The sequence below is a fragment of the Camponotus vicinus genome, unplaced genomic scaffold, assembly GCF_025532165.1.
Source record: "Camponotus vicinus isolate PSW18456_S1 unplaced genomic scaffold, iyCamVici1.0 SCAF_10, whole genome shotgun sequence".
NCBI lineage: Eukaryota > Metazoa > Arthropoda > Insecta > Hymenoptera > Formicidae > Camponotus > Camponotus vicinus.
The window spans coordinates 17,451,533-17,472,525 of NW_028141946.1; the positions used below are offsets into that span (position 1 = coordinate 17,451,533).

The window sequence follows — 20,993 nt, forward strand, 5'->3', positions numbered from 1 at the left end:
TTATATAACTATTATGTAACGTTACATAACATGTAATATAACATTTATATAACTGTTATGCAACATAACACGTAATATAACATTTATATAACTGTTATGTAACGTTTATATAACATGTAACTGTTATATTGCTGAGTGGTGAATTATAGCTAAAGTTATATAACAGTTATATAACAGTTATATAAGATTATTTGCCGGGTTGTTTCCTCTCGGACTAGAAACTTCACCGAGGGCGCGTTCATCGCGCATGCGCCCAGGTTGCGATCGGGACTTTCGACCTGCAACTAGACCGGATGCCGGGCCTGAAGCGCGCTGCGCAATGTTTTCAGAAATATCGCACGCATGATTGTTTATCCGCCATTTTGTCCTGCTGCCGTACGCGCAGTTTTCGGAGAGAGTGGCGATCCAATTTCACGATGGATATCGGTGATTGAAGCGAGTCTCGTTCGACGGGGACGACGTTGCAGCTTCGCAGGATCCTCCGCGCGTTCACGAGAAGCACCGTCACCGGGGAGATAATGTGAGAATCGCCTCCTCCGAAGGGGACAAGTAATCCGCGCAGTATGATGGCAACCCGTGACAAGTTACGTCCGACCCAACTTTCCTGACTTTTGAGGCCAAATGGCGATTACTAAATAAAACGGACGATTCTCGCCTCGTTCGTCACGTAAGTTCCAGAAGCCGAGGCCGCGCGTTTCCACCGAACGGCGAGCGCCGAGGATAATCGAGGGCCTCGCTGAGCGCTCGAGAAACGCCGTAGATATTTCGGCTCGACGCATTTTACGCAGCTCCCAATGTTTTCTCAATTTTCGTTTGCACCGTTATCCGATGTATCGGTTCCCCTCCCTCCTCAAAATATCACCGAAAAGAAATTATGTCACGCGCGAGCAAATCTACCGATCCTATTAATTATATATTAATTATATATATACACATTTATTCTATTTATTCATATATATATATATATATATATATATATATATATTATCATATATACATATATATATTACATATATGGATAAAATAGATATATATATATCTCTCCGTAGCTGCTTTATGTTTACTCTAATCTAGTAGTGCGACTTGTGATAAGCTACTGTCATATTTTTTAAATTTATTTATACTGATCGAAACACGATTACATCCCATTCCACAAGATAAATTACTCATGCGCTACCATATTTTTTGTAATAAAATAATATCGATTCATTTCTAGTTTAATAACGAGCTACAAAGCATTAATTTGATAACGAGTAGATTAATTATATTTTTATACATGTACAGAATAAATTTATATATTTGTATATTTTACTAAAATTTTATTGACTTATGATATTTGCACCATATTTCTTTGATTACACTTGTATAAATTGTGCACACGATGCATGTTGGATGAAAATTATACTTGAGTAGATTGTGCATAATGTATATTGGATAAATATTTTGTGTTACATAGTTAAATTGTATCAATTATAATCAGTGTAATATATTAATTGTAACCCATTAAGTTATATATTATGAAAAGATAGGATATGCATGTATATTTTTGTGTTGTAGAATGTCAGGACAAAGCGGTGGACATCGAGTGCGGTTGGCTAAGCTTAATGAGCAATTGACATGCAAATTGTGTGGTGGATATTTTATCGATGCCACTACCATTATAGAATGCTTACACTCATGTACGGTATTTCTCTGCAATGTTGGAGATATAAATATTAATTTATGCAATAGCTAATAATTTAACGCAACATTATTACAAGACTTGAAATGTTTCTTTACAGTTTGCAGAAGTTGCATTGTTAAATATTTGGAGAATAACAAATATTGCCCGATCTGCGAAGTACAGGTTCACAAAAGTAGGCCGTTGTTAAATATACGTCCTGATCATACTTTACAGGATATTGTATATAAACTGGTACCTGGATGCTACCAAAGTATGCTTTTTCTTTGACAAGAAGGAGAAATCTGCCTCTTTGTCGCATATTATGATCTGTATTAACGATTGACGTTTGTTTCAGATGAAATGCGATGTCGGAGGGAATTTTACGCGAAACACCCAGAAGTGTGTAGTCAGGCGACGTCTCCGGAAGCCCGTGGAGAGCCTATAGAATCGCATATATATTCTCCAGATGAATCTCTTAGCTTATCCTTGGAATACTTTAATCCTCATGCAAAGGATCTAAGTGAAGTAAATACTATTAAGGATGGCGCGCAGAAATCCATTTTAAGGCGATACTTTCGGTGTCCTGCAGCGGTTACAATATTCCATTTACAAAAATTAATAAGAGCCAAATATGGACTTAGTGATGCAAATAGAATCGATATTATGTACAAAGAGGAGCCGTTGTGCAGTAGTTATACATTAATGGATATTATGTACATCTATCATTGGAGGCGGGTAAGTATTTAATTTATTTAATATTCAATGCACACATGTATAAATACATTTGCACATAATAACACAGCATGTCTATTGCAGAAAGTTCCACTACATTTAAGCTACAGGATATTTGAGTCGTCTTTAAAACGTATGAAATTGTCCGAGGACAATCCAAACTATAAAAAATCTTTAAAAGATGCCGGCATTGATTCTATAGAATTAAAGGATGAGAAGTTGTTGAAACGCGAATGGAAGGAGGTGCAATTGAAAATATCGGAGACTGGTGTGATGAGTATAACCGATATATCGAGTACAGTGCATAAGAGGGACGCGGGCATCGAGAGCTTGCAAGATGGAAAATCTCCAGAGGAGACTATCACTTCCATCGTAGAAGTGAACAAAGCAGATTCGTTGATAGAAAATTGCGACGTGTCTAAATCATCCTCCGTGGAAATTATGCAATCTACTTTGGCCATCGACCCATCGCAAGTAACGAAAAATCCAACGTTTCCCAACTCGAGTAACGCACCTGTTGCTACGAGTGACGTAAAGTCTACGACAGAGAGCTCATCGATTAAGAATTGCACGTCGCCAATTACTCAGCACAATGGGAATACCACGAAGCAGAAAAATGAAACGGAAGCTCGTACTGTCCCAGCAAAATTACAACAGGAAGTGAAAGGTCGCAATCAAACCGCTAACGTCGAGGATAAAGCAGGGCAGAAGACTATTAATCAACCAATAACGCAGTTGGCGGAGGAGAGCGCAAATATTGTCGCCGAAAATACCGAAGGGACGAAAAAGTTATCGATAAATAATAATAATAATAGTACAGATTTCAAGGCTGAAACTCAGAAGGAATGCGTAAAGAGTACAAGCGTAGAGGCGAAGACGGGGAATGCCGGGTCAAAGATCGACGCGTTAAGCGTAAAACTGCAGTTTCAACCGAAGATGGGTCAAGTCAACAACACTTACTCCAAGAAAGCACCAAAGGAAAAACGTGCGATTCTTCAACAGGGTACGAAGAAATCCGACGTAAAATCATCGACTGAGAATACAAAACTCGCTGATACAAAGACGCGAACGAATTGCGGGAATACCACGGCCAAGGTATCGGTCTCGTGTTCTACGGCGCCCCCTCCGCAAAAATCGGTCGTATCTACGGTAACGTCTAGGAACACTTGCTCGGTGACGGATTCCGGTAGACAGGAAACTCTCCATGAGAAGGATAATCCGAGTACGAGCATCGACGTGCAGCAGGCGTTGAATTTGCTGGAGCAAAAACCGATAAGCTCGCCCGTTGTACAAGTATCGGTGGAATCTGTCCCTAAAACGAGTAATAGCCAGGTCACTAGTAGTACGGTAAATCAAAGACTACAGGGTACATCAAGTAACAATAATAATAATAATAACAATAATCCAACCACGACGAGTGAAGGTATTGTATCCACGATTGTATCGAATACTTCTACACCCACTATCAGTCAGACAACATCGTCAATAACGTTTCCTTACACGCTTCATGACATAGTGATTAACTCAGCCGCTGTGAAACCGGGGCTCAAGAATTCCAGCGCGACGAGCAGCTGCACGACGCTCCAGAAAGCATTGGGGACGTCACCTGTTGTCGCTTGTTCAACGTCAAACAGTCAAGCGTCCCTTATGCCACCTCAGTTCAACGTGCAACCCTCGATGAGCATTTATTCTGTATCTATGTCTCTAAAGAATAATTGTGGTAACGCAAGCCAAGGTATGACTACCGTGACGGCCACGTCAACGGCAACCATCACGGTGACTGCGTCGAAACCAACGTCTGTATGCTCGGTCCCACCATGTCCGGACGCGATCCCTATATCCCTGATGAAGCAAGCGTCTATGCGCAAGCAGGAGGCGACTGCCAAGGGTACCAATTTAAATGAGATCTGTGCGAAGATTGGTTCCATCGGCACGATCGGTTCGAAGATCAACGATATCTGCGCCAAGATAGGGGAGAACTCGAAGGAGAAGAACAGGGTGGAGCAAGCGCGCGGCAAATCGGACGTACCGGATCTGCTGAAAATCGGCACAAAGAAGAGTCTCTCGTCGTCGCTGCCCAATTCGGACGCGACGATCAAGCATATACCGAATATACCCAATGTACCGGTGTACAATCCGAGCAGCAACGCGACGACGATGGAGAATAAGAGCGCCAAACCCGGCTTATCCGTGTCCGCCGGCGCTCTAGCGGTATCATCGACGGTAACCTCATTGGCGCCGACATCGTCGCCTCACATGACCCAGAGAATGTCCTCCCTCAAGAAGCAGAGCCAGCCGATCGGATACAAGACGTTGCGCGACCCGCCCAAGTCCTGGAATCCAACGTTGTCGAAGAACAATTACGTGGCCATGAAAAACCAGGCGAAGGAGATGCAGAATCAGACTCAGGCCGCATCCGCGTCCGAGGGCACGAGCAAGCAGATCCCGTCTAAGCCGGCCAAGATCTTCAAGCGAAACATGCCGCGATATCTGGGTAACCCAGCGTCCGGCGTGAAGCCCATATACGGGGTCACGAACGACTCGAAGGAGAAGGAGCAGTCGACGGCCGCCAACACGAAGAACGTCACTCTCAACATGATGAAGATCGACCCCAAGACCCTGTCGCCCATCGTTTCCACGGTCAACTCGTCGATCGTCTCGCCGCCCTCGCCTTATTCGCCGAACGCTCGCAGTTATCAGAATACGCCGTACCCGCGGGACGGGATATGTCGGAGCACCGGCTCCCCGATCTCGCCGAGGAACTCGCCGGTGAACATGCTGTCGACGAACCCGTTCATCCCGTCTCCTACGCCCAACACGAATCCACGGATCATATATTCTCACTTTCCTCCTCCTTTTCCAGATGCCAGCCGGTTCCCGAATCCCCTGATACGCTCGCCCATCGGTATCCCGCCTCCCAGTGCCTTCCACAGCAGTCTGCCGCCTGCGATCAACAAGCTATACCAACGATCAGCCAGTTACATACCGCAGACCACCGGTAGTTACTCGCCGGTCTCCAGCCAACCGCCGGCGGTGCAACGAATACCACCCAGCACGCATTCGTCCTCGCCCAAGTCGCCCAAGGCCTCGTCGCCGAGCTCGATCTCGTGCACGTCGTTCAGCCTGGGAAAAGCGGACTCGCAGTCGCCGATCACGTCGACGGTGGCCGATAGCGTCGCGTTGCTGCTCTCCAAGAACGTGCCGGTGCCGATACCGGTATCGTCGCTGCAACGAGAGCTCAACGCGTTCAATCTGTCCAAAACCGGTGGCAGTTTAGGTCCGACTCCCAACACCGTCGTCGTCAAGACGTCGTCCACGATGGATACGAGCAGTACTACCGATACTATCGAGACGCAGACAGCCAAGCAAGCTCCTCCGGTGTCGCAGAATTCCGCGACGAGCGCGGAGATGTCTGGAAATTCCTCGAGCAGCTCCAGCGAGCGAAAGCAATGTAAAGACGCGGATCCGGCGCAAAGGACGACGCAGGAAACGGCGCGTCCTAAAGAGGAGAGTCCCAAGAAGCCTGCCACAGAGGCAGCCGACAGCGTCGTGAGCTCGCCTCCTGATAAGAAGGAGAAGAACCAGACGGCCAAGGTCAACGGCGACGTTACAACGGACCAGTTTGCGAGTAAGAAATCCAAGGAAGCCAACGGTAGCGACGAAGCGACGACACCAGTGATGGAGGCGACCGAACGAGAGGGCCAAGTCGAGCGATCCTCGTCCAGGGAACGGGGTAGCATTCCGAATAGTAACGCTCAAGATAATAATATCGGTGACTCCTCGCCGGCGAGCGAATCTAAGAACGACAAGGGCAGCGAGATACAGGGTAAAAAATCTGAAGTGCAAAGAAATAAAGCGGAGACGTGAGGATCGAACTGATTAGACTAATCGTGCGAGTCGCACGTCGATGACAGAGCTGCATTTAATCCGACATACAAGCTGGCTTTAAATATAATAATTTAATCCTGTACAGGCTCATAGACACACGGCCCATATTATGATATTTACTGCCAGTAATTCTAACGTTTAAAGATCCTTTGCGCTCTCATCCTGTCATCCGTGCGAGGAAAAATCACGAGAGATACACTGGTTAACAGTTGTATTAGGCGATGAATTTTTACAGTACGCGTGTAAAGAGCGAGGAGAGCGATTATGGCCATTGTTGAAAATGTTTCACGAATCATGTTAGGAATCTGTACATTTCTGTAAATAGCAATCACGAAAGATCTAATTATTTTCTATTATAAATGAGTTATTATATATATCATTACGTTGAGTACGTTATTTTATAAGCATACGTTTTCATTGCGAGGCCGTCTGAATTCTAATACTGACATTAACCGTTGAGTCACTCCCCCCCCTCCCCCCCTGTTGTTATTATGTACACCCATACACATGCGTATAGCAATGTATACGACGTGTTCCACTTTTGTCACGTACCTCTTCAATTATCATTTCTTTCCAGTTTCTTTATTTAGCAAAAATTTGGCCGTTAAACTAATATTTCTAACAATCTATATTTGAGCCTCTTAAAAGCAAAGCTGATCAACTCCACCTTTTGTAAATTTAATTTTAATACCGGAGCAATGATCGATGCTTTGGTACTAAAATAAAGAAACTTATGAAAAGTGGGACTGATGATAACATGATAGTAGTAAAAGAAACAAAGTGATTAGTTTCAAGTGAGACAATGTCAGATATTTATCTTGTTTCGTTATACGTTGTATCATGCGTTGCAATATTGGAGCACATATTTCTCGCGGATATCGATGCAAGTTGTGGAAATAGTGAGCTTGAAAGAAAAAGATTTACCCTATTAAAGTTGTATATTTAAATCAACATGATTTGTGTCTCGGTGCGCACACGCTTGCTGTTGATTTGTTAATATCATAGCGTATAACGTCGCGTTACGTCACATTTTAATAGCATATAATATTCGTTCTTGCACACTGGATGCAGGAGATTTTTAAATGGGGATTCAAGTTATTTGTTAGCATTAAGTAACTAAAAGTATCACAGTCACTTTTTTTTGTATATAATATATAATTATGACAAAACACGATGATTCGTGGTAGCGGAAGGTACCCACGATATAATGAGCACACATGTATGTTTACAAAAAAAAAAGTGTTAGGTATAGATAGGTATAGGTGAACTAATTAAATTAATATAACGTTACCTAAACCTAAACTATACATTTTTATAACATGTAAGATGATATGAAATTTATATAGTTTGCAGCATTGAATATTTTTAAATAACCCTTTCGTGAAGAAAATTATATTTGAATTGTATTAGATCTAGAGCAGTGGTATTTTTGAGAAAAATATTTTTCATTTTAAATTCCATTATTTTTGCTTCCATTTTTTTTATATGAGATATTTTTTTCATAAAATATTACTTCGATGCTTGATGCTTTTATATTATATACAAAAAGTATACAAAAATAAAATCATGATCATGTATAATGGTTATTTTGCAGATTGAACCAAAAATAATACAATTAACGATTTAAAAAGATATTGCTCTTCTTATCAGACTTGTACAAATGTGTAGAATAAATGTAAATGTATGAAAACTTTATATAAAATTACAAAGACTATGAATTATTATATTCGTAAATATTTTATTTGATATGTGATCAAGTTCTAGTTTTCTTATTTTCGAACAAAAAGTATCAAAAGGAAAATTAATTATGTGGGTGATTTTGAAAATATTCGAAGACTGCTGATGGTAGTGAAATGTCCGAGGCCTTATCGTATCATATATATCGAGTAATTAATATGGAACAATAAAAGTTAAAAAATACATATATAATGCTAATTACGTCAGAAGAAAAAATATTAGTTAACGATTAAATACTGTGATCGTTATGTTACTTCGTCTTATATAGAAAACCTTTTAATGAAGCAAATTTGCGCTCTCATAAATTTATTGATGTAAATTGAAATATTTTTCTCTATACCGTTTTTTCTTTCCGCTCCGTTCTCAATATTGCGCTCTGCTTTTCACAAGTTTTATTTCGTTGAATTTCCCACCTAATCCATACATCTTCATTCCTGATAATACGTATGTGCGTTTCGTTGTGAATATTGATAAAAAAAAAGTAAAAGAGCATAAATTGAGAAAAATATGAACAAAAGAAGATGAAATACTTTGCTAAGAAACTTTAATGTTTGGAGACAGTTTCTCTTAGATAGAGGATACGCTATAAGTTTTATTTGTACATAGTGTTATTATGGTTATATAAAAAAAACTGCATAATAATAGAGAAAAAAGGAATTATTAATATAATTCTATATTTAATATTATAGTAAGGATGTAATCACACATAGTATTTTTTCCGTCTAACAAAGATAGAAATTTTTAAATATATCGGGCTGCAGGATTACTGTATTTTTAATCATTTTTCATATATGTTTATATGTGTGCACACTCGCATATGCACATATAAATATATAAAAGTAACACAATAGCAATTCTATACACGGATTAGGAGATATTCTTTTCGTTAATGATGCAAAAATATAATTGACTGCACCTACATAAAAACTGTTTATTACTCAATATAAAGCATCCTTCGTATGTACACGTTGCTGTCGAAGCAACGGGAGAATGTATTTCCAAATTGTAAATCAATAGATCATTTATATATTAGAGATTTTTTCAATGTGCCTTACAGCATCCTTCAATTTGTACACTAACTCTTGTAGCTGTTGTATGGTGCATGTAAATGTTACGTATTTCATTTCATTGCACTTTCTCGTACTCAATCGAATATTATAAGTTGGCATGTCGGTAGAGCAACAAGTGCTGATCTGTATTCAAGAACACACACAGAGATACATTTTATTTAATGTAACTTGAGCAAAAGACGTACACTGTTGGAATTGTGCTATGTAAAGTAATACACTTGGCAAAGTTATTAAAGAACTTACCTTAACACAGTGATGTAAATTCCAATCGACATCCACTACGTGTGCTATGCTGTCTCCTGTCAACTCCAACTGCATCTGAATCTCTTGCTTATTGTTCATGTAAGTGCTACACAACTTTTCAATCCTCTGTCCATTAATATGTTCATTGTGTAAAAACATTTTTAGATTCTCCTCGTCATAGTCGTGTCTAGCAGCTTCTATAAAGAGGCAGGATATACTGGCAACGGCAGCCTTCACCAGATCTGACTTGGATGGATATATACTGGCGATGCCTGTGAAACGTACAATAAATAATTGTGTGAACATTATATCTAGAATATGTTTATATTCTCAAGATACAAATGGAGTTAAATTTATAGTTATTTATACTTTTTCCATCGCTGGTATTCTTACAGATGTAAGATACTATGACGTCTAATAATTGTAGAAATGTTTCTTCGGGTAAAATGTTGCTACTTTGAATGTTTGCTAGGCCATCTATTACTTCTTTTGACAATTCCATTTTGATATAATAGCATCAATTATATTCAAGATAAGTAAAAATAGAAGCTCTCATTAATATCATCAGTAGAAAACAATGAATTAGTTTGTGCACTTGTGCTTCAATAATGATTTTGATCAAATTTTTGTGAAATCATGTTGATCTTGTGAGACTCCCTGGATTAGTCATAAACTGTTTTATTTTGATTTTTGCCTAAAACAGACAAAAGGAGAGGTAAAAATTTTCTCTCAATTTCAACAATAATTAAACTAAGGTTATAATATATACAATAGTCATTTGATTCTCTATAGGAATTTAATATTTTACGAACCATGTTTCATATTTGTCTCAGATATGGAAAATTAATGAGATTTCTTATTTTTGCACAATTATCGATGAATTACAAAACAATAACAACTGTTTTATCGAACTGTCAAAATTTCATACGTGTAAGAAAAAGCTCTATTCAGACAGCCAACTGCCTGTGAAGTTGTCATATTGTCAACAATTGTTGACAACACGATTATTGACATGACATAAATATGATTGATCATATCAACATGACAATATAATTAATATAATTAATCAATATGATTAATAATCATGCAAAATATAAATAAAAATAAAGAAAAATAAAAGAAGGTAAGGACCAAACATGTATCTGTCAAGTGTTTTTAGAGATATTTTTCTCGCGCATGCGCGAGAAAAAGCGTCTCTGTCTCTGACAATTCATCGCACTTGAAGCTTGAAACTTGAAATGTGAAACAGTGAAATTTTTGAATGATTTCAGCGAACAATCATAATGACATCAGTCGTAATTAATCATGATTTTATTATAAAGATGGTTCAAGGCTTATATAAAGGTCAATGGGGATGGAACAGACAATTGTCCTACAAATGGTGAACCAGAATTAGCATGTTTAGGATCAAAAGAGAAGATGAGGGTCGATTCGAAGTGATTTTTCAATATATTACAAAGATTATATCCAAAATGAAGGAGTTACAATTGTCACTTGAATATTTTATTAATAATTTATCATGAAAAATATTGGTGTTGGCACCAAAATATGAGACAAAGATTGGAGAAGATTTGTTAGAAATACTGGGAATGTATTTTCAATGTAACAGAGAGTGAATCTACATCATGGAATTATACATTCTTATTATTGAATAAGGAAAAGAGATATTTAACAAAAAAATTCAATATACCTCTTATAATAAAAAGTATGATTGAGGTTTTTATAACATGAAGAATTTTATTAATCATTTTATTAAAGATGATTCAATCATGTTTCAGGTTTGGGTAAAGGAGTTAGGACAATAGAATAATAAAGAATTTAATTAAAGGATTTAATTTAGAATTTAGTTAAAGAAAGTGAAGAACAGCACAAAAGCATTAAAAGCTACTCTGAATTCATGACAAACATATTTACCATTTGTAACAAGAACTCATCAATAGGAAGGCTTCATGCTCATCAAAGATTCGCAAAATGAACCAGGCAAAAATCAAAAGTTAAAGCCAAACTATAAAGATCTATAATTGCTAAAATATTAATCAAATTAAATTGATATGTTCAAGACATTTTAGAGTTTAATATAATGGCAAAATTATGTCCTATCAACAGAAAAGAACCATGAAGAAAAAGAAAACAATATTCATGCCTTTAATTTAAAATTTAGAATGTAATTTTACATTTTGTAGATATAAATCTCAGGTAAACTAAATTTATGAGAGATGTAAAAAGAAATTACTTCAAAACAGAACATTTATCTTGTATTACTTGGTCATTATAAGCACACTGTGAATAATTTAGAACAAAAGGATGGTGTGTGTAAATAAAAATATATATAATAAAAATAATAATAAAAATATGAATATTATAAATATATTATATATGTAATATATCTTTATTATATAATATATAGAGATTTATGTACCTTTATTAAATCGCAAAATCTTTTTTTATGTAATATCGGCCTAATTCTCCGCGCATGCGCGGCGATAAAACGTGATATAAAATAGATATGAAGAGCAAATATAGAAAAGATTACTATTACGTATTTATTATATATATTTCAATTTATTCCTTATCAACAAAATTTCTTTTTAAGTAAAAATTAAAATGTAAAAATGTTTTTTCTTTCTCTTTATCTCTCTGTCTCTCTCTTATTTTGTTCTTTAGATAGTTTAGCCATGTAATTCAATATTTTGATACTTTTTTTGCAGCTATACGAATAGATCTGGACAATTTTTAGAGGAAGATTTTTTTTCCTGCTTTGGAATATTTGAGACAAGGCGGACATTTTTTCCTTTTTGCTGCTACTTTGAAGGGGGACCAATCAGAACGCAGATTGATATACTTGGCACTATCAAACGAGGACTATCTCTCATCACACCCCTGCCAACTATAAACAAAGATATTGTACATATTTCAATCGTGTAGCCTACACAATTTTCCGTTATGTGTAATCGCGATTAAACAAATATCTTGTATAGCGACATTTCCTCAGATTTGCGATTTATTAGGGAAACAATCGTAATCTCGACGCAAAAATTATTTAACCTCGCAAACATGGTAAGCAGATGATATATCGCCTCAATATTTTTATAGAGATCTTGATAAAAGAGCAGATAGATATGCGTGTAAAAAATCTCATATTTTCTCTTTTTTTTCTGTCGGTTATTTTTTAATTAACTTGAATTATGCTCGCATTTGTAAATAAATTGTAAATTATAACACTTGGAAGTAACATGGTTAGATTTTTAATTCACACAATATTTTAAAAATTATGCTTCAATACAGATTATTTATATCTAGACGTCATATCTTTCATATAATTGTTCTATAATATTATATAGGATGATGATGACCATTATCCAAGTGGTTACGATGATCATTACCAAAGTGGTTCTTTCCCCAAAGATTTTGGATATGCGCCATTCGATGGAGAAACTGAAGGATCTATGGATCCATTAGCAGGAGAACAGAAGCCTAGAATTCTTCTGATGGGTCTCAGACGGTAAGCTTATATTTTTTATGAAACAAATCAATGTTTAAATTTAATAAAAAAAAAATAATTTAACCGAATAATTTACCTTTCGCTTCTTTTTCTTTTTTTCTCTCTTTAGTAGTGGCAAGTCGTCGATACAAAAGGTGGTTTTCCACAAAATGTCACCAAACGAGACATTATTCTTAGAAAGTACAAATAAAATAATTAAAGATGATATAAGTAACTCGAGCTTTGTGCAATTTCAAATATGGGATTTTCCTGGACAAATCGACTTCTTTGACCCTACTTTCGACAGTGATATGATATTTGGTGGTTGCGGAGCATTGGTGTTTGTAATAGATGCTCAGGATGATTACATGGAGGCGCTTAATAAACTTCATATAACAGTTACAAAGGCATACAAGGTTAATCAAGCGATCAAGTTTGAGGTTTTTATTCATAAAGTTGATGGATTATCAGATGACTGTAAGATGGAAACACAGAGAGATATTCACACGAGAGCCAATGATGATTTAGCGGATGCTGGTAAATTAAAGATCTTGTTACATAAAGGTCTTAAAGAAACCATAAGAGTTTAAAGAATAAGAAATAAGAATAAATAATAAGATTTTAAAGAAACATTGTCCATATCTATTTCTTTTTAGGATGTGATCAGATACATTTGAGTTTTCATTTAACTTCAATATATGATCATAGTATATTTGAAGCATTCAGCAAAGTTGTTCAGAAATTAATACCACAGCTGCCTACCCTAGAAAATTTACTCAATATACTCATATCGGTAAGAAAATTATTTTATTCTTTTAAAAAATCATATGGGATGTTCTATAATAAAATTTGTTTTTAAAATATAATTACAGAATTCTGCAATTGAAAAGGCGTTTTTATTTGATGTCGTCTCAAAAATTTATATCGCAACTGATAGTTCACCTGTTGATATGCAAAGTTATGAGCTATGTTGTGATATGATTGATGTTGTTATTGATGTTTCTTGCATATATGGGTAAATTGTATTTTAATTTCATACACATACACATACATGTATATATTTTTATCTAGTTGGCATTTTTTCCTTATACTTCTCTTTATGTTTGTCTCAGATTAAGAGAGGATTTAGAAGCTGCGGCATTTGACAACCAAAGTTCCAGTCTAATCAAATTAAATAATGGTACAATCTTGTACTTGCGTGAAGTGAATAAATTTTTAGCTTTGGTCTGTATCTTACGAGAAGATAATTTTGATAGACAAGGTGAAAATAATTATTATAACATTTATAATACGGAAAATGAATGTTTTTTTTATATAATAATGATATAATAATGATTTATCATTATTTTTGTCTTTTTAATTTCCAGGTGTGATCGACTATAACTTTCTTTGTTTTCGCAAGGCTATACAACAAGTATTCGAATTACGAAATAAAGCGTTGGCCGCGACAAACGCAAACAACCACTCCTCCTCTCCCGTTAGTGCGAATGAAACGTCAAATGTTTCCACAGTATCGCAAACTGGAACTATCGGACAAAACGGTACTGTCGTAATTGCGCAGAGTTAATTTTCATGTGCAGTATGTATAGAACAAGTTATCCAAAATGTAAAATAATAGATGTTAATATTAATTTTATTATTGCTTATCTGGAAATTTCCCTCTTGCAAATACGTCCCATACAAAATTCCCTTTTTCTTCTCTCTCTAGTATATTTTATGCTTTTTATAATATATTATTAAACGCGGAATATCTTTTGTACCGAAAATAACTTATATAGCTTTATAAGTTATTATAATCGTGTTATTTTTAAGCTGTAACTATTTCTAACTCACCGATTATAGCGAATTTTTATAATCAATATTTTTATTTAAAAATTTGAATGCATACATGTTATTAGTTATTAATTTTCTTGTATATTTCAATGAGATGTAATGTATGATAATATATGTTTTTAAAAATCTTTACACTTTATATTTTTTCTAATTCTATTTTCCAATGCCAACTTCCCAAATACTCACACACACATGCATACTTTATAATTTCTAAATCTCCTTTTAAACAATTATGTATTGTATAAATCCTTTATTGGAACATTATAAAACCAGAAAATGAAAGAAGCATTTTATCTGTACATGTGGCATAAAATTATTAAATATTCTTTATTTTTATCTACATCTATTTTTAGAATCTTCCTTCCTGTAATATTATGAATTGGCAACGATATTTTTTATCTCGTCGTGTAAGGCATAGGATGAATTTAGAATAACAAATTGTTCCTCGTATTGATACCAGCGTAAATAGGAAAAAGTTTGTTCATATTCACTCAAGGACACTTCTACAGGTAACAATGATTCTGAACTACAATTTCAAAGAAATATCAATGATATCGCATGCTTTGACTTGTAACATAGGGTATTCATTAATCATATTTACCTCGTTTGCCACGACTTTCCATAAATCAACTTTGGAATTGGCAGGGGGATACCTGAAGGTGGTAAACTCTGGTGCGCAATTTCCGTCAATAAAGTTCGACTAAGATCAGTGAGAAGCTTAGTGAATCTATCATTATTCTCAAACGATTTGTCAGTACAAACTGCAGATGTTGGCATCAACTTGTCTGGAAAGGATTAGGAGGGGAAACAGGATGTCTTTTGTGGAAGTTGAAATAATTGAATATTAATTAATATCGATAATTATGCAGATATATTTAATGTGCCAAATATAATTTTTATGCACAATTTTTATTAAAAAAAATAAATCAACATTTTCTCTCAGATGCATAAGAAAACAATTTCATCTTAAATATATATATACATAATGCTATATTACAAGTATAATAAAAATTCCTGTGCGCAACAACTTTATAATTATACAAATTTCTAAAATAATTAGTACGATTATTATTGAAAAAATATATAATTAATATAGTATTTATATGCGAGATGTAAAATATACTGATCTAAGGGAACAATAATCTGGCTAAATACATATAATTGTATTATCAACTTGTAGTATAAAGCAAAAATTGATATGTGTGAAATGATTAACGCGATTGTTAATCTTAAACTCGGGAAAACAGGAGATTACACTGATAATCGTTGGTTAAATCGGTGAAAATCGATATTCTATTAACACAAGATTAAGCACACGGCATACTGCAATTAAAAGCTGAACTTAAGCCAGTCACTGTAAATAAAGCAGGGAGAAAACATTAAACATGAGTTAAAAGTGATGTTAATTATCATGCAATAAAGATTCGTTTTTTAATATCCTTAACTAGTATGCTATATTAGTATGCTATTTTCTCAAGTATATGGTAAATATATTCAAGATTTGATATATTCAAATATATATTAATCATTATAATATCATTAACATATCTCAATCATTGACAAAAGAATGAGCAAATATCACATTTCTTATCGCCAACTTTCATAATCTTGTCTCGAGAATATTTATCAATTAATTATTATTAATTAATTAATTGAACCGCGGGCAATTATGTTGAAATATATCAAGTATCGATAATAAATTTTGGAACTTACAATAATCTGCATCCTTATGTTGTATCGCATTGTGCAAAGCTAAGGCAAGATATGTATGATATTTTATGTAACTCTGTTCCATTACATCCAATTCTGGAGCAGCTAACAATAATTTCTTGCGTGACCATCTATCTCGTATGTGAATACACATTTCAATCATCTGAAATAAAATAATTGTATGTATAAGTTAATTTAAAATGAGTAGAAAAAGATAATTTAATATTATATAAATTTATTATATATATATAAGATCATTTTATATTATATATATTTATATATATTTAAAAAGATAATTTAATATTATATACATTTATAATTGTATGATATATATACATACATTATTTATGGTTGTCATTAAATCTTGAAACTCCTCGGTTAATAAGCAATGTTCATGAACTTTGTTCAAGTATTCATTGTGCACTGCAAAAAAAAATAGTTGCTTATATTTATCAAAATGTCTCCAAAATGTTAAACTATTTCATTCAACATATTTCTTGGATAAATTTGATATTTCATATACATAAGGTATTGAACAAAATTTCTTTTTCTTCAATTATGATTGTGATAATCATATATATTACCTGATATAATAGTATCAAGACTATCTGTCTGAGCGAGAACCTTCTCTAATATAAGACCTAGACTTTGTAACACTTGGCCAGACAAATATGTGTGAATAGATCCTATTGCATGTAACAACCAAAATTTTAAGCTTTCAAGACGTCTTATATGAAATTGTTCCAATCTATCCTTTATACATGGCGACTTAGAATCCTCTAAATCTGAAGAAAACAATGAAACAATGGACGGTTCCCAGAAAAATATTGTACTTTTTATACAAGTCGAATTCGTTATTTACCGCAAAATCTCAAATTATTTAACGCCCATAGAGCCCATTTCAACTTCAATTGAAATCTAAATATTTCATTATATTTTTCCAAGATTTTCTTGGTCAATACTATACTTATAGGCCACTCTACTGTGTAATGCAATATTATGCCATTTACAGCTTGTAATACTTGATGAGTATTGATGTTGCTTTGAACTGTGATGGACCAACGCGAGCTTGTGTCTGGCCAATATTGAGAAAATACTTCTTCAACAATACACGACAAAAAGTACGAATTAGTCCACATTTGGTTATTTTCAATCTATAAAATAAATATTTATATTATGCAAACGAGTATTACAATATTTTTCTTCTCTGTTTCTTTTTCACTTCACCTCATAAAATAAGATTTGATAGAATTTATTCATAACATGTCCAGCTTCCATCATATAAACGAATCTCAATAGTTTTAAATGTGTCTGTAACTTATATTCCTCAACCATAATATTTCTCACTATTTTGCTAGCACTATTGTAGCGCAAGATTAAAATCTCAGACAATGTATTCTTCAAAATGTTTTGCAGTGGCAAGATATATTTTATCTTTTGTAGCCTGAGAAAACAAATGTTATGCATTATTACAAACGTATAAATTATCCCAACATATATATTCGTGAATAACTTTATATATATATAAGTATACTTTTTATATAAATCATATATTTGATCTTGCTTTGCTTTAGGGGCGCGGATATTATGCGTACAACTATCCACTGTATCGTTTTTGTATAATTCACATGGCATATAATCTTCCATAGCTTTCATGAGAAATGGATTATGTAAAGTTGATAATTGTTCTATTATATTTCTTTCAATATCAACATCATATTCTTGCAATGAGATTTTATCTATTTGTAATATGCTTGCATCAGTCTCCTCAATTGCTGGACTGTACTTGGAAATTTCTAGTAATAATCTATTTTGTAGTTCAATGTTTAATGAGATCCTCACATCTGCAATAAATTGCAATGAGACATAAGTTTGCAATATATAAAAGAATAATAAAGAAATCAACTATAGAGACCATTATTTTCATTGTCCAATTTCCATATATCAGTAATTCGATCTAGAGAGACGAGTAATTCAATACTGTGACCCATATGTTGCACCTTTTGCAGTAAAAATTGCATAATTGGATCTGTCCAACAAATATTATCGGATAATCGAACTGTAAATTTTTCATTTTGCTCAGCATTTTCCATTAATACATTTTCTGGAACTCTGACATATATAACAATAAATTAGCTATCATATAAATATAAGTATAAAGTATGTGTATATATGATGGATTATTAAAACTTTAATTTTAATTTTAGCCTCTTAATTTACCTCACAATTATAAATTCATCTCTCCAGTCTTCTAATCGTCCCTCGCTTAGCCATGTATCAATTATGTTAAGATAAACAGTAAGACTACATAGGTATAAATTTGTACAAATATCTGTTCTTTCACGATTATGAGAATTTTGCATCTCATAATATAAAGACGATAATAGTCGAGACGCACATTTCCAATTAGGGCTAACTTTCCAATCAGTTATAACTTTGTGATGTACATCATGAAGTATCCTTATAGTATTCAAGTATTTTTTCAGACTAGCCGATAAAGATAAAAATGTATTGCAATTTTCTAGAATATAAACAAATGTTTAACAACGAGCTTACAAATGAATTAATTAATTATGCAAAAAATTAATTATGCGAAAAATGAATTAATTAATTATGCAACTTACCTTGCTTCAAAACATCTTTTTCTACATCAATTACTTTATTCTTGAATTCATACAAGTGTCGTCCAAGTGCAGCATTATATGCCTCATAGGTCAAAGGAGGATTCCAAAGTTTTGATTCTTGATTATAAGTTGGTCGCAACTCTGCTCCAAATCTTTCAATATCATGTATCATTGAAAAGCATTCGCAGAACGGTGACAGAATACTTTTAAAAGCAGTCTAAAAATAACATACAAATAATATAATAGGCTATCTGATTTTCTGCCTAAAGCATGGTACAAAAAATCCTGAAAAATACATACAGTTGTCAAACTTGGTATTGATATGTCAGGATGTATCGAAAATTTTGATTCACTTTCCTGTTGAAATACTACCATTGATGTTTGAGCATAAAACATCCATAATAATTCTCTACAGACTTGATATTCACTGAGAGTAGCTATTTTGTACAATGTTGATAAGCTTGCTTCATGCCTGTAATACATGGATATACATATGTTTGTATGTATATATAATTTATATTATTTTTGTATTTATATTATTTATATTATTTATATTACTTTTTTATTTTCAAGATTAAGAGACAGATATTTACCAAATATCACATATATTAGCATCGCAAGATCGTTTAACAACAGGATATTTTTGACATTGTAAATTGTTCCACCAATCAGTTTGCACATTTGACAAGAGCCATTTTCTAGATTCAAGATTTTGTGCTAATATTAAGGAGAATTTATCTGTTGCGTCAGGAATTTCTGAAGATTGTGCAATATCCAATTGTACATTAGATATTTGTGTAGGCAAAGAAATATCATTTTCATCAGTCCCTTCTTCTTCTGTTAAATCAGACCGTTCCTGTATAAATGTAAAAATTATGAAAATATTCATGACAATTTTAAAATATGTATTGTTTGTATGCAAATACTTACACTCTCGCTATCGTCGCTCTTATAATCACAAAAGAAATTCTCTTGGCCTTCCTTTAAATACTGCGTCCAGTCTATTTCTTCTGTAATACTATCTTCCTTTCCAGAGGTTGCATTAAAATTGTGCTCGCCACGTATGAGTTTTAAGCTATCCAAGTTAGACTTGTGAGTTTCAGTGGACAAATCCAACAAAAATGTTAACAGACACCACTGCAAATCGTACTGTGGATGCTGCTCAAAATCAAAACTTGATAAAAAGGAATCGACTAATTCTTGAAATTTCTTAGCAACTTCAAATTTTCCATGGATTGAAAATTTAGTGACTATTGCATTTATAGCTTCCTTAGTCGCGTGACTATCGATGGATAGATAGCGATGATGTTTAATATTTGACAAACAGAATCGCTCACATATCCGAAATCCTTCTTCATCTTCCTGAATGCACAAGAGTATATATTTTATAGAATATGTTTTTAATGTATATTATAAATAATTATCCAATTATGTACATATGTACCTCAAACGATGTAAGTGCTGTTATAAGCTGCTTTAAGTCGTTATGAATATCATTCAGTACCCGAGTACTCATCTTTGTTGTCCAAAGTCATCAAGCAAGTATTATATCTGTACTAAAAAAAAAAATAATAAATTTAATAAGTTTAATTAATTTAATAAATTAAATAAGTACTGAAGTAATATGCTTATAATAATATTTAATATTTAATATATTTTTAATTTAATTTTTTAAGAGGAAGACTCACGAGGTAAATGATGCCTTTTCTTCAAAGCTAAAGAAACGCATGATATTATTATCCTGAAATTTAACATGCAATTTAAATTAAAAAGAATTTGTACTTATTCTTCCAAACACTTGACATTCATGCCATCGATCAAATTACATTATTTATTGAATTGTCAAAAAATGTTTGTCAATACATCACATTTGAATCGTTCCAAGAACGTCGTCACAAGATCAATGGCGTTTGATGTTTCAAGCTTACCACAGGTTTTTGTATCGGATAGCCCAATAAAAGAATTTATTTTCTAGGGATTTTGAATAACGACTGGTCCTCCTAGGATGTAAA

The 20,993-nt window shown here is 34.0% G+C and overlaps 4 protein-coding genes and 1 long non-coding RNA gene across 9 annotated transcripts; 3 read left to right on the plus strand and 2 right to left on the minus strand.

Annotated features, from left to right (window-relative positions):
• The first annotated feature begins 341 nt into the window (after positions 1 to 341).
• On the plus strand, positions 342 to 9,052 carry LOC145960624 (uncharacterized). The gene is made up of 5 exons (XM_083080224.1): positions 342 to 667; positions 1,558 to 1,679; positions 1,782 to 1,934; positions 2,019 to 2,398; positions 2,480 to 9,052. The coding sequence occupies exons 2-5, from the start codon at positions 1,559 to 1,561 to the stop codon at positions 6,260 to 6,262; spliced, it is 4,437 nt and encodes a 1,478-aa protein (XP_082936350.1). The 5' UTR covers positions 342 to 667; position 1,558; the 3' UTR covers positions 6,263 to 9,052.
• Positions 8,927 to 10,304, minus strand: LOC145960629 (COMM domain-containing protein 3). Its single transcript, XM_083080237.1, has 4 exons — positions 10,146 to 10,304; positions 9,703 to 10,027; positions 9,334 to 9,605; positions 8,927 to 9,213 (listed from the first exon to the last, which is right to left on the minus strand). The coding sequence occupies exons 2-4, from the start codon at positions 9,833 to 9,835 to the stop codon at positions 9,043 to 9,045; spliced, it is 576 nt and encodes a 191-aa protein (XP_082936363.1). The 5' UTR covers positions 9,836 to 10,027; positions 10,146 to 10,304; the 3' UTR covers positions 8,927 to 9,042.
• Positions 10,305 to 12,059: 1,755 nt separating this feature from the next.
• Ragc-d (Ras-related GTP binding C/D) lies at positions 12,060 to 14,777 on the plus strand. The gene is made up of 7 exons (XM_083080233.1): positions 12,060 to 12,390; positions 12,675 to 12,835; positions 12,945 to 13,351; positions 13,471 to 13,607; positions 13,687 to 13,829; positions 13,927 to 14,075; positions 14,182 to 14,777. Exons 1-7 carry the CDS (start codon positions 12,388 to 12,390, stop codon positions 14,379 to 14,381), a joined length of 1,200 nt encoding a protein of 399 aa, XP_082936359.1. The 5' UTR covers positions 12,060 to 12,387; the 3' UTR covers positions 14,382 to 14,777.
• On the plus strand, positions 14,778 to 16,054 carry LOC145960630 (uncharacterized). The gene is made up of 2 exons (XR_014435433.1): positions 14,778 to 15,156; positions 15,293 to 16,054. It is a non-coding gene; the product is annotated as an uncharacterized LOC145960630 (long non-coding RNA).
• Grip128 (gamma-tubulin complex component 5) lies at positions 14,895 to 20,888 on the minus strand. Of its 5 annotated transcripts, none has more exons than XM_083080229.1 (17): positions 20,764 to 20,888; positions 20,670 to 20,696; positions 20,426 to 20,532; positions 19,912 to 20,343; positions 19,575 to 19,837; positions 19,282 to 19,453; positions 18,982 to 19,198; positions 18,578 to 18,878; positions 18,273 to 18,469; positions 17,892 to 18,201; positions 17,585 to 17,801; positions 17,220 to 17,511; positions 16,942 to 17,142; positions 16,698 to 16,780; positions 16,361 to 16,520; positions 15,249 to 15,432; positions 14,895 to 15,173 (listed from the first exon to the last, which is right to left on the minus strand). In XM_083080229.1, exons 3-17 carry the CDS (start codon positions 20,495 to 20,497, stop codon positions 15,020 to 15,022), a joined length of 3,255 nt encoding a protein of 1,084 aa, XP_082936355.1. In that variant the 5' UTR covers positions 20,498 to 20,532; positions 20,670 to 20,696; positions 20,764 to 20,888; the 3' UTR covers positions 14,895 to 15,019. The 5 variants fall into 5 exon arrangements, with proteins under 5 accessions (XP_082936355.1, XP_082936353.1, XP_082936352.1 ...); XM_083080227.1 differs by having other exon boundaries at positions 20,426 to 20,537; XM_083080226.1 differs by having other exon boundaries at positions 20,670 to 20,888.
• Between the last annotated feature and the right edge of the window lie 105 nt (positions 20,889 to 20,993).